We start from the raw sequence: 13,282 nt of genomic DNA on the forward strand, positions 1-13,282 counted from the left end.
AATTCGGATTGATGACAATACCAAATAAGAACTTGGCAAGGTTGTTGTTCGCGGCGTATTCATAAACAAGTAGATACTCTGTGCCTTTGCTGCAACATCCTAGCAAACGGACGAGATTCCGATGATGAACATTGCTCATAAGCTTCACTTCTTTCTCAAAATCCCCCTTCGTTTGTTCGGATTGGGTGATTGCAAGTTTCTTGACAGCTACTGTTTTCCCATCTCTCATAACACCCTGCCATGGATGGAAGAATGAAAATCTTTCTGCGAGCATCAAATACATGATATGCGTATATATTAAAGATGTTGAGGATTATCTTTTTCACATAAAAAAGTTGATAATACCGGTTTTTCATTTTTCATGTTTGGCAACCAACTACACTTACATGACAATAGTACTTCAAAAATAGCCAACGTGAAGAACCTTACCATGTATACATCTCCAAATCCCCCTCCACCCACTTTATTTTCTTCACTGAAATTTCTGGTTGCAGATTTAAGTTCTTGGTAATTGAAATTCACTGTGCCACGCAGCTCGGTTGCCCCTAGTATCTCTGCTGCCAAAACAAGGAGTGAGGACCTCTACTGTTTCATGTATCTAATTAAAAACCAACAGGCCTGGAAATTGGTCTGTTCAAGAGTGTTGGAAATTATTTTTTTTTAACTGTGACTTGAAGAGAAAAGAAGGGCTCAAGGATAAAGTCCTTCAAACCGAAAGTAGATGCCTGATAATCAAAACCTTCCAGGCTGCTTCCATTTGAGAAATGTCACTCATGGAAACAAGCTTGGATGCAGTACAGAAAAAGATAACCATAACCAAAATTGAATGTCAGAAAAAATGGTGCTAAACATGAGTCTTTGAGTTGTAGAGGAAAACGAGGCAATGTAGCTTGAAAGGAATAAAACCTGGAAACTGTTGGCTTTTCTGTGCCCTTGAAAGCCAATCAATCATTGCCTTTAGCCTGTGTAAACTACATGTCGATCATATTGCTTCATGGTTTACTGATCTCATTCCAGTTATTTTGTATCATAAGGATGGTGTTTAATTGCATAGACTGACTAACTTCATTTGGTCCACCGATGACATTGTAGCAGGCCAAGTGCATTGTTTTGGCCAGTGAAATGGAGAGATTTGGCTTTGCAGTTCCTTCTTCATCGGAAAGATGTTTGCAATCAATGATGGGATGGAGCAGCACATCATTAAGGTTAACATGGTACTGAATGACTGCTTAAGCAGCATGCTAATCTCAACCAGTTTCAGTGGGTTCGTCATCTGACCATAACATATCAATCTACTCTCCATGGCCTCTCCTATTCGGACTACCTTTAGGTTGCTTCCCATGACCTCATTCTTAATTTTATCCTTCCTAGTCTTTGCAGGCATGTGGTTATCACACAACACTTCTAGAGTGATATCTCCACTTTATCCACCTAGCTTTAATTCTATTAGAAAAATCTTCGTCAGTTTCCCCATCTTCTTGAATGACAGAACTAAAAGGTAATCAAACACATCACTTAAGGGATCTCAATGTTCTTACTAAAAGAGCATTCAGATACTTTAGTAGTTTGACGGTATTATAAAGAAGCAAATATATAAAATTAGGTCGTATAAGACAGGAAATGGTTTGGTAATCCTGATCATTGATCTGATGGGCCGCAGTTGACGGACCAGTCCCCAAGAACTTATGCTAAGAGAAAATGAAGGGGTCTAGAATCCTATCCATACCCTTGGGCCAAGGATCATATAATTTCCTCATGACAATTACATCCTTCTCTTGTACCATCTCTTACTTTCCAAAAGGATAGATTCTCTGTAATAGATGTACTATGAAGCTCCCTATACCAGCCTTGCATATGAACATGGATATGCCAATCAAATCATCTAGACCATCCATTCACCCCAACCCACTCTTCAAAGGGCACAATTAAAAACCATGCCGATCAGATGTTCCTGTCCATAATTCATTAGAACTTTGACATCACCATTCCATAATAAAGGTTCACTTTCCAAGCCACCAATGGGACAGCTAAGATCATCTCATTGAAGTGATTCTCAGAGCCAAAAGCAATCCAAAGCGGGGGCCTACCAAATGGAATCAAATTGATGATTGTACTTGTCTGATGCATAGGATCCCCACCATTGTTGTTGCAGACAATGATCAGATGGATAGAATCATCTGGTTGGCGCAATTTTCACAGGGCAGCCCACGACAAATGGGCTGCACCGTGGATGATCCGGATCAATAAATTGGGGTCCGTGCATGAGGTTAATATATTTGAGCCTATAGGTATCTTGCGTCGCATTATCTATAGACAAACGAGTACATCTTATTTCTATTATAAAATAAATAAGGGAATCGTCACATGGATCCAAACTTGAGTTCCCATATGTTTGAGGCTCGATGTTAGGTCCTGAGGCCAAATTTAGCTAGGTCCACTACTCAGACAAGGAACAGTGGAGATGGGATGCCGACAAGGTATTCTGTAACGGCAGCAGTGGCCGTAATGGCCACCACCATTACCTTTACAATACGGGTCGTTACGGCTCCTATACCAACCATTATGGTCTCTTTTTTTATTGAAATGAAAAAACTTGAAAAACCTATATCGGTCCCATAGCACTGAAAAAAAACACACACACACACACACTCAAAAAAAAAAACAAAAAAAAAAAAATTCCGAAAAACATGTATCTGTCCTGTAATAACAGAACATTATGGGGTTGTTGCAGCCTTATAGGGGACGTAATGGGCCATTAACAGCAGTTATGGGTCTCTTTTTCTTTTTTTTTTTCATAAGGGTTGTTACTGCCATCACGACCCCGTAAAGTGCTGCTTTACGTAGTGGCCTTTACAGTACACCATGGACGCCAACCGTAGGTTTGTGTATGGGGTCACTGCTGGGGTGTATCTTTCATCAAACCCGTTAATCAGGTGTAACTCACCAGGATGAAGAGAAGATACAAACACCAGTCTGATAAAGAACTCAGGTGGACAACATCGTGTGAACTAAGCAATTAGGGGAGAAATTTTACATTGTTCCCATTAGTGTGGTGGCCCATATGAGTTTTAAATCGGACTCATCACCTAATGGACGGAGTGGATTTCACATACACAACATGATGGACCCCACAAAGCTTAGGTGTTTTAGGTGTTGTAGACAATTCCGTTACCGTTCAGATACACATTGATGGATGTTGTAGATTATACAGAATTATAATATTTCTGTAAAATATGGAACCCGAAAAATCAAAATGATCTATACTAAGGACAAGCTGAAGTACGTTTGAGACGTTGTCCTTAAAGTATTATTTGCCCCTACTCAAAAGATTGAGTATGCTGATAGGTTACTGGCAAACCACTTCTAGGATACGACGAGCCTAATGTGGGTCTGCGTTCAGCAAACACAAAGGCTCACTAATGGAACTCTGTTACACAGTTTGGCAGAAATTCATAAAAAAAAAAATCCCAAAATAAGAAAGAAGAGAAGAAGAATATTTGGAACTTAGACCACTGCACTGGTCTGTTTTTACTGATCTTCAGCAGGTATTGGTTCAGATGAACGTTTTTAGACCATACTTCTGGTCTAATTCTCAAGCAATGGTTCAGACGAACCTTGCTATACTACAATAATTACTGTTGTATATGGGAAGAGTGGCTTAGGCTTAGTTCATATGGGTTTGCTGAAGTGGGTTGAGAGATGGTTTGGAAACCCATCCAGGCCCTCCTTTTATAGGCTATGGTGGCTGGGGGTTATGGGTCAGGGAATTAAATCCCATGACCGTTTTCTAGCTGTTGGAGAAAACTAGCCGTTTTATGGCCGTTTTCTGTCTGTTGTGCATGACCATTAATCTGCTGCATGCTGATTGTTGTGAGACAACAGTTAGCCGTTTTTTAGCTGTTGGGCTAGCCATGTACCAGTTTCTACATAACTCCTACAATCAAGTCTATAGCTGTTACACATTTGTGCAACAGCTATATTTCCAGCCTCTATATATTCAAAGAGACTCTCATTTAACCCTCTAGATTTTTCGTCCAGCCAACAATTTGCCTTAGCCACTTAGTCGCACCGCGACTCGCACACGTCTCGCCCCGGTTCGCTCAAAGTCGCGAAGGGTCGCCGCGAAGTGCAAAGTGCACCACTAGCACCTCAACAGCCACACTGCCTCACATGTTCACGCCCTCGTACCGAGCCCGAGCACGCGCGCAGGGGTGTTCCAATGCATAATTTCATTCTCCTTTATACCATGTGGGTAAGTATTATAATACTCCACCATTCTCATATGAAGTAATTTTTTTTCTTCTCCTTTTCCAATGTGGGATTATTCCCAAAAAAATTTACAAAACGATGTTTTTCTAAACAACTTTTATATATTATATATTATTATTTTTTCATTATTAAAATATATTTTATTAAAATCAATATTTTTGCAACAACTGAATTGAGAGAAACAGAAGGGATGGAAAAGCAGCTTTGTTCGAACCTTGTAAAGACATTTTGTTCTTTTTGAAACGTCGAAGAAGCAGCAGTACGATTAACACCAGCATTCCCGAGAGAAGCAAGGCAGCTACGATAGCGATGATGTCTTTCTTACGACGACCCAACCCTCCTGCACATATTACCATTTCACCCAAATCCAATCAATTCCTGCTGATCACGATCGTCCAAAAGTGACCATCAAATGGACGGATAAAAATTGAACATATCACAAAATCCAAAATCAATCTGTATATTTAAAAAGGGAATATATAGGGTCTGTTTACGGCACGTGTGTGGTTACTGCTTGGTGATCCTAACCATTGATTTGATGAGATACACAGTTGATGGAGGATACGTCAAAATACTTCCAAGTTTGGAAGATCCTCACCTTTCGATAATGGGCCATAAAAAGACGTCTAAGGAGACGGTTCATATTCGAAGGGAAAGAGCTCAATGATCAAAGATCGAAGTAGTCCCCACGTTTTTTTTTTTTTTTTTTAAATGTCCCAGATCCACGGTGAGCTCATCATATAAACGGTTCGGATCATGCGAACATGTCCCCACGCGAGCGTTGACAGATGAGAACCGAGTTATCCGCGAGAGGAGAGATTTAAAAACCCATTCAACGAACACGTGCCGATAGCATCGGGGCACTCGTCAGACGGAGGGTACCGTAGACGTTCCTGGCCAAAAAAAAAAAAAACTCAGCCAGCCGATGATCAGGTGCGCATATGGTCGGGATCTCTCACATGTGTGCATCAGGCCAAGCGTGCTGCAAACACAACTTCAATCTCTCCCCTCAGGAACCGCCCTACAGGCATACTGAATCCTGATTGGGTAAATAAATACCGCCTGATCTGAGGCTAGGATTTTCCAATCAAATATTTTAAGTACATTACCTTCTAGGCCTTTGGCCGGAACCGCCTACAACACCCTTCCGCCACCTAAGTTGGCTTTTTGGGGCGGGCCTAAGTTTTAGGTCAGCTGATTTTATTTTATTTTTTAATCTATGTGAGAACACCTGATGAACGGGTTTGAATCATGGTGGCTGCACACACAAACCTATGGTTCGTGTCTATCCCTATTGTCCCCTGTGGTGTGTCCTACCTGAGTTGTGGATACGGCTTACTATGGATTCAGAACCTAGCATTGCGGAGCGCACATGATGGACGGAATGGATCTCACGAATACAACATGGTGGGTCCCACATAGCTTTGGTGTTCCGGTCCATGGCACGTTGTAGACCATGGGGGCAAATGCGGACCCATCTCAGAAAGTCATACAAGGGTTTTCAATTGTGAAACCTGGAGCCCACATTTTGAACATCCAGATCACGTGTCCGACGTGTCCCACCGTGAATGTTATTAACCATTCATTTTGTGGCCTATAAGTAGATGGCTAAAACAAACACAGCAACGGTCCACACTCAACTAAAGAAAGGCTATTTTGGTACGTCTACCGTCGACGATGGGACTCAATAGACCAATGGGGTGGATTACCGAACTCGTGCAGAGATATTGGGCCGTGTACGTGGATTGCCGGCTAAAGCCCTTTGCAGAAACTTTCTGCGTGGGAAGCTACGTGGGGCTCACCGTGATGTTAGTAAGAAATCCACCCCGTCCGTCTGTTTCACCGTATCATGATAGGACATGTGCCCAAAAATGAGGCAGATCCAAAACTCAAGCAGGCCGCACAATAGGAAAACGTAGGTGGGGAAATTCCTAACCGTTGAAACCTCCCTGGGGGCCATCCATACCGTTAAAATATTAGCCTGATCTAAGTTCAATCTCACTGTTTTATGCCGTGCCATTTGACTTTGGGTTTTGAATCTGCTTATTTACTGCTTTGGAGTACCTGCTCCTACGTAAGCTTTTGGAGGCAATCCCGCGGTGGGGCTCACCCATTTAAGCATCTCTGACTTTTTCAGCAGAATTGCAGGTGTTACCCTCTACTCATTATTATTATATATTCTTCCCCTCTCTTGGAAAGAAAGAACATGCTTCTATCTCCGAGCAATTGATCATTACACGCCTATTTCAGCTGTGGACCTGTCGGGCTACTGCGATGTATGTACCTTGCATACACGCCGTCCATCCACTTTTACAGATCATATTAGATCACCATCCTACTTCAGTTTTTGGGATCATGAGATGGACAGCCTGGATGTAAGGCACATCATCAAGGTAGGGCCCACAGTTAGGAATCCACCGCCGTAACAAATCCACTCCCACTTTCTCAATACATAGGTCAGATTTCAAAAATCAGGTAATCCAAAAGTCATTCCACTGGATGTTTATATACCATCGAAACCCTTAATGAGGTTATTACCACTTGAATAAACTGTAAGCACAAATATCATTTTGATCCAAATCTTTCGTAGCCCACACAAAGTTTTCAATGATCGAGGTGCAGTCACCTATAGCGTGGCTTATCTGATTTTTGGATCCTCCTGATTTTCGTAATCTGCTCTATTACGAGTTTGAGAAACTGATGGACAGAGGGATTTGCGACGGCAATCTTTTGAGCCCTACGTAGCTTCCCACCGTAGTGGATGAAGGCCACGGGCAAGTGGCGTCCGTTCCTCCAAACAGATGATCATTCCTGCGCAGAGCAGTTACTGCCGTGCACGTACAGAGGTCGGTGTAAACAGCCGCTTTGACTTTGAGAGATGGGACGGCCTAACAGAGCTACATCTCCCTGCGTTCTAACCAAATCCCATCACATCGGTCACTACATCAAACAGGCATCGGTCACGACATCAAACAGGCATGCAAATACCCATTCCGCGTGTGGAAAGCCTTTTGCAGTAAGTTATTGCAACCTAATGCGAAAGGTTTTCGAGACACTGCTAACGCCTTATTATGAAATGAAAACGGTTGTTGTGTTTTCATCTTAATGCGTTGTAAGAATCCGGAAAGTTCTCGACGCATCACCTGTCCAAAGTCGGGCCCATCAGATGAACGGGCGAGATTACCAAAAAGTGGGCCTGCAAAATATTCAACGTGGACCACTCACCTTTCCTCCTTAGTAACGCTGCGAGATCCGTCGTCTGGTTATCGCTAAAGAACGCCGTATCCGAATATCTTAAAAAGCACCCCACATCCACCGCTCTCCCGTCTGCGTTCGGTGGACAGCTCTCTATGTTTCCATACGCCACCGTCAAGCACTCCCCGCACCCGCTCTCACTCACTGTAAGTGCGCATTGCGCCACCCCGTACACCACATCACCAACCCCAACCCCCTCCCTTTTCGCCGCAACAAAAAACCCTCTGCTCCTCGGCGTGGCCGTACAAAGATCCGTCAATAGCATATGAGCGGTCCGATTAAAGTCGATCCCGTCCAGAACCGTCCGATTCCCGCAGAACCCGGCGTTACCGGGCTGCGTTGCCTGATCGAAGAACGCCTCGCCTTCGTAACGGAGGAAGCATCCATCGTAGATGACTCTGGAGCTGCTGGCGGACGGGCAGTTGCGCTGCATCTCCGATGCGGCGGAGGAGAAGCAGGAGAGGCAGTCGGAGGCGGAGAGATAGTCTCTGCACTGGAAGAGGGCATAGATACCGGGGCGTTGGGCGGTGGCGAAATGGGAGGAGCTGAGCTGGGAGCGGAGGTCGGAGAGGGTGGCGTTGAGGTTGGCAGAGATGAGGCGGACGGAAGGACTGTCCGGCGCGTCGAACAGGTTGCAGTCTTTGGTGAGGAGATTGGTTTGAGGATCTGATGAGGTTGGATTGGAGAAGAAGAGAAGAAGAGTGATTAAAGAGAAGGAGTGGGTGGGGGTCTTGAATTGCATATTTATGTGAGGTGTAGAGAAAGAGATGAAACGGTGGGGTTGTTTCCGGGGGTTTTATTGGGAGGCGGATTCTGTCGGGATGTGCTAACCACCCTTTACCGCCGACATTGTGGGCCCACCGTGACACGTATGTGTTTTATCCACGGCCGTCCATCCAGTTTTCGGGCGCGGATTAGGTAATCCCCCGCCTGTTCCGAGCTGGGGACAGGCTGGGCTTCGATGGGCCGCCGTGATGTAATGATTTCACCCACACCGTCCATTCCTTTTTTTTCTTTTTTTTATATCAGTTTAGATTATGAACCAAGAAATAATAAAGAAGATCCAAGGCTCAAGTAAGACCAAACCGAGGGTATTAAATTCCTACTATTAAAATTGTGCCAACTAGTTGATTTATTCGAGGACCAATTAATGCTATCAAATACTCATATTATTATTTTTAATGATTAATGGTAAGATATCTATTTACAAAAAAACGGAGCTATTAGAAATTTATTTTAGCCGTACATATTTAACTTGTGTGTGGCTTCATTGATGATGATCGTATATTAAATTTCGGCAGATAAAATATAATTAATAGGCTTTATTTAATGGACAGGCCGGATCTTGGACATATAATTTCTATCATACTTATGTAAAACTTGATATTATGGATCTCACGTGTAGTATATCACTTGGTATAGAAAAGTAATTTTTTGCTATTAAATACATAACTAGTTGGACCAATTTGATTTGTCCAACTAGTTGTGTGTGGGCATTACTCCTCTAGTATTTAAAATATATTAATGTCATTATCAAATAAATCAACATGCTACAGCGTACACCGTGTATTCAGTCGTGGATTAACATGTTCTTAATAAATATATGCGCACGCATGGATCGACAGCTAATAGCTGATGTAGAAGAGAAATGCTACGGTAGTTAATTTGTACAGACTACGAGACCACAGACCACAGTTGAATTTGCATTTTCTAAATAAATGTAAATCCAACGGTGGCATAGTCAGACCTACTGGACTTTGCAGAACAGAACCAGTTTGCAATGGACTTAGATTGGATGGTGTAGCACACAGCACCAATGCCATGTTGGAAGAGCATTGCTGGTCCTACCATGATGTTTGTTTTTAACCGTGCTGTTTATCCATCTTGCCAACTCATTTTTTATTTCCGATTTACAATGTAAAATGTTAATACCATGTAAATAGATAACTATTAGGGATTTTTACCCAAATATTCCTCACAATAGCCGTCTTCAGGAGAAAATGCTTGGAGATTTTATATTTCCGAAAATATGCATATAAGCCTTTTCTAGGGGTGAAATGGTGTATTTGCCTGACGCGGGTTAGTTAACGACAATGTCAGTAAATCGCTACTGAAGTGACGTCACCAAGCTCTATGTGCCCCCACCAAGATGTATGTGTTATGATGTATGTGTTGTATCCATATCACCTATCCATTTGGAGAGATCATTCTATGGCATGAACCAAATAATGAGGTATACGATATATGAAGTTCAAGTGGACCCCACCGCAGAAAACAGTGGGGCAGTGACACTTACCGATTGAAATATTTCTAGGGCCAATATGATGTATTTTTTAGATCCAAGTTATTCACAAGTTATTATAGAAGTAGATGAAGTGCAAAAATAAATATAGGCTTGATCAAAAACTTCCGTGGCCCCTAAGAAGTTTTGAACGATGGATGTCACTGTCCCCACCGTTTTCTATGGTGGGATCCACTTGAGCTTTGGATCTGCCTCATTCTTTGGCTCTTTCCTTAAAATGATCTCTTCAAATAGATGGACGGTGTAGATATCACGCATACATCATGGTAGGGCCTACAGAGCTTGATGACGTCACTTGAGTAAGAGTCTCGCTACTCAACCTGCCAGTATCCGCGTCCGTATTTGCCCTTCTTGTGGAACTAACTGAAAAAGGAAGTGGATTGCATGATGTATGTGTTATATTTGCACCGTTCATCCTTTCTATGAGACTGTCTTACGGATTAACCCAAAATGAGGCAGATCCAAACCTCAAGTGGACCACACCACCAAAAAAAAAAAAGATTGACGATTGAACGCATACTATTGAAAACTTCTTGAAGGCTCTGGAAGTTTTGGATCAAGTTAATATTTTTATTTTCCCTTCATCCAGGCATACGTGACCTTATGAATTGGTTGGATGTTAAAATAAAAATCATGATGAGTCCTAGGAAGGTTTCAACGGTGGGAACCCCACTATATTTTTTTGTGTTGTATTCCACTTGAGGAGATCTGCCTCATTCTTAGGGTCATTCCCTAAGATAATCTCACATAATAAATAGATGGTGTGGATATAACACATACATCATGGTGGGCCCCACATAACTTTACCAAATACACCACCGAGATCAGTGCTGTGGCACACCATGCAATCCGCTTCACCCTGATAAAAGGAAACTAAGAGCTTTGCTAGCACACGTGTGCAGGCATACATGCCACATATGTGCCTACATGGCATATACATAAAAGATTTAATCCATCCATTAAGTTAGTTTGACCTTGTACATATTTCCCCCAAAAGAAAATCTGGTTCATTAACTCATGGTCCCAATATTAAAACACATGTGAATGTGAATGGATTGGCAAAAACCTCATCCAAGTATTTTGGACCATGCATTTGTTTTGTAAATTGTAACTCACTTAATGGATGGATCAACTTGATTCTTGAACTTGGGCATCAATATTACGTTACCATTCTGATTGATGGTTGGACAGTTTAATTTAATTACTTATATGCTAGGTGAAATTTTTAAGTGCTTTCATTATATTTACCACGCTTTTACTAAGTAAACTTAGGCATCAATATGATGTTACCATTCTGATTGATGGTTGGACAGTTTAATTTAATTACTTATATACAGGGTGAAATTTTTAAGTGCTTGCATGATATTTATCACCCTTTACAAAGTATCAAAATTTTTCTTATTTTGAAAAGGGCGTCTTGCTCACTCGTGAGGATTGCTTATCACATAATGTGGTTCAAGCTCTCTGAAGCTCATGATTTGTGTGTTTTATCTACGCCGTCCATTCATTTTTCTAGGTTAGTTTAGGACAGGAGCTTAAAAATGATGCAGATCCTAAGTTCAAGTGGCCCACACCAAAGAAAATATGTTGAACGGTAGACATTCTATCCCGACTGTTTTCTATGGTGTGGTCCACTTGAACTTTGGATCTACATCAATTTTTTGGCTAATCCCTAAAATGAGTTGGGAAAATGGACGGGGGGCGTCGATTAAACACATACATCCCAGTGGCCCCACAAAGCTTGGGTCACAATGTGCCACAAAGATATACCTATGGCAGTGCCGTAGGCAATCCTTAACAACACCACTATACAAGACCACACGTACCAATAGCATGTGAGGGATGATCATAGATCAAGATTCCACTTTTTACACGAGTCAGGCTAAAAGATTAGGCCCATCTAGTCATTAAAGGGAAACCTAGAACATCAAACGTCAACCGTTGACAAGTTTTGTAACAATCGTGTTGTGCGAACGAGTTATCTGAACCGGTGGTGCACGAAGATATTTACACTGTGTAGGCCATCTAATGTATGGCTTGGATGTCCCGGGCATACTCATTGTAGTGCATTATTTGAGTTTCTTCTTCAAAGTTCTTTCGTACTTGAATCTGCTCCTCAAATGCTCCTACGTCCATTGTTGTTGATAGTTCAGCTCCATGAACAAATACTTTGCATATGATGCTCTATTTAAGGTGACCAAGGTGATGGGAATGTAGTAGAATCTCCTACAACTCTTGAAAATGTTGTAATCCTAAAGGATTCACGTATATTGGTGTTCTAGAGGGTTTAGACAAATGATTTGACCATTGGTTCAAGTCTAATCTTTAGAACATAATAAAGTTCAAATTCATTTTCTCATTTGAGGTTGCAATCCTTATTAGAGTGTTAAAGTTCATAAAGATGACTTGAAACTTATGAAATTAGAGGCTAGGAATGAAGGATATGAACATCAAATCTCCTAAAATTCTATTGTACCAAAAATCCTAAGATCAGAATACTCTTTATAAAAAGTTCAAGCTCTAACAGTGAAAAATGGGTAGAAAATAACTTTGTTGATGGCATTGAGTTGGTCCTTAATACCATTAAGAAACTCATATTTCAGTTGAAATGTTGCTGATTATTTACACACTTCAACTTGATGCCATCGCGTGGTATTCAATGTCATTAAATGGGACCTCGATGTCGTTAAAAAACTCAAGTAAAATTATCTTAACTTGTTGGATATATCTGAGATGACTACTCGATGCCATTGAAGAGCCCTTGAGGATTGCTCGATGGAAACAAGAACTACTTGAAAACTATTGTTTTGGGCAATATGTTTTCACAGCTCTTTTCATATCTCTTCTAGCCTTACTTATCATGTTTCAATTAGGCTCCTAAGGCTAAGGGATAATTAAACAAGGTTTTCCTATTAAGTTATGATTATCTAGATATTTAGGGTTGTTTTGGGTCAAGGGTTAGGGTCACTAAGGCACTTCATATATATATTATTTGATCTTTGATACCTATGTCCTCATGTATCTTCGATCTTCAACTTCCAAGGGCTTAATCGACTCCCTGACATACCAACACACGTGATTGACAAACAATATATACAAATAAGTGCATTAACATAGGGGGACACCAACAATTCAATCAACCCTTAAGTCAGGAGGACTCTAGCACGTCCATGCATCATAATCGAACATGTTAGTCAAATCCAAAACCTCTCTCATAGTATGGCCCAGACTTGATTGAATTGAGAGAAAAATATTTTTTCTAACATGCTCAGTGGAACAAGTGTGTAACCAAAAGTTTAACCATTTAACAATATAGTTTGAAGATATAAACTCAGGAAGAAACCAAAAGATCAAAGGAAAGTGCAAAAGAATGTGCTTTTAGAAGACAACCATCTCGCAACACTTATAATACATGAGTCTGGATCATCCTCTAATAACAATTCATTGAAGATTACA

At 41.4% G+C, this 13,282-nt stretch overlaps 1 protein-coding gene across 5 annotated transcripts in view; it reads right to left on the reverse strand.

Annotated features, from left to right (window-relative positions):
• LOC131236896 (cold-responsive protein kinase 1-like) overlaps positions 1 to 8,409 on the reverse strand; it is a 29,830-nt gene extending 21,421 nt beyond the window's left edge. The window contains exons 1-4 of one of the 5 annotated variants that reach the window (XM_058234418.1): positions 7,495 to 8,409; positions 4,484 to 4,606; positions 430 to 557; positions 22 to 235 (exon numbers count right to left, since the gene is read on the reverse strand). In XM_058234418.1, coding sequence (XP_058090401.1) covers positions 22 to 235; positions 430 to 557; positions 4,484 to 4,606; positions 7,495 to 8,266 — 1,237 coding nt within the window. In that variant the 5' untranslated portion in view covers positions 8,267 to 8,409. Of the gene's footprint in view, positions 1 to 21; positions 236 to 429; positions 558 to 4,483; positions 4,610 to 7,494 lie in introns of all 5 variants that reach the window. The other 4 variants (XM_058234415.1, XM_058234419.1, XM_058234417.1 and 1 more) reach the window with 4 other exon arrangements.
• Between the last annotated feature and the right edge of the window lie 4,873 nt (positions 8,410 to 13,282).

Source organism: Magnolia sinica, chromosome 2 (assembly GCF_029962835.1).
Source record: "Magnolia sinica isolate HGM2019 chromosome 2, MsV1, whole genome shotgun sequence".
NCBI lineage: Eukaryota > Viridiplantae > Streptophyta > Magnoliopsida > Magnoliales > Magnoliaceae > Magnolia > Magnolia sinica.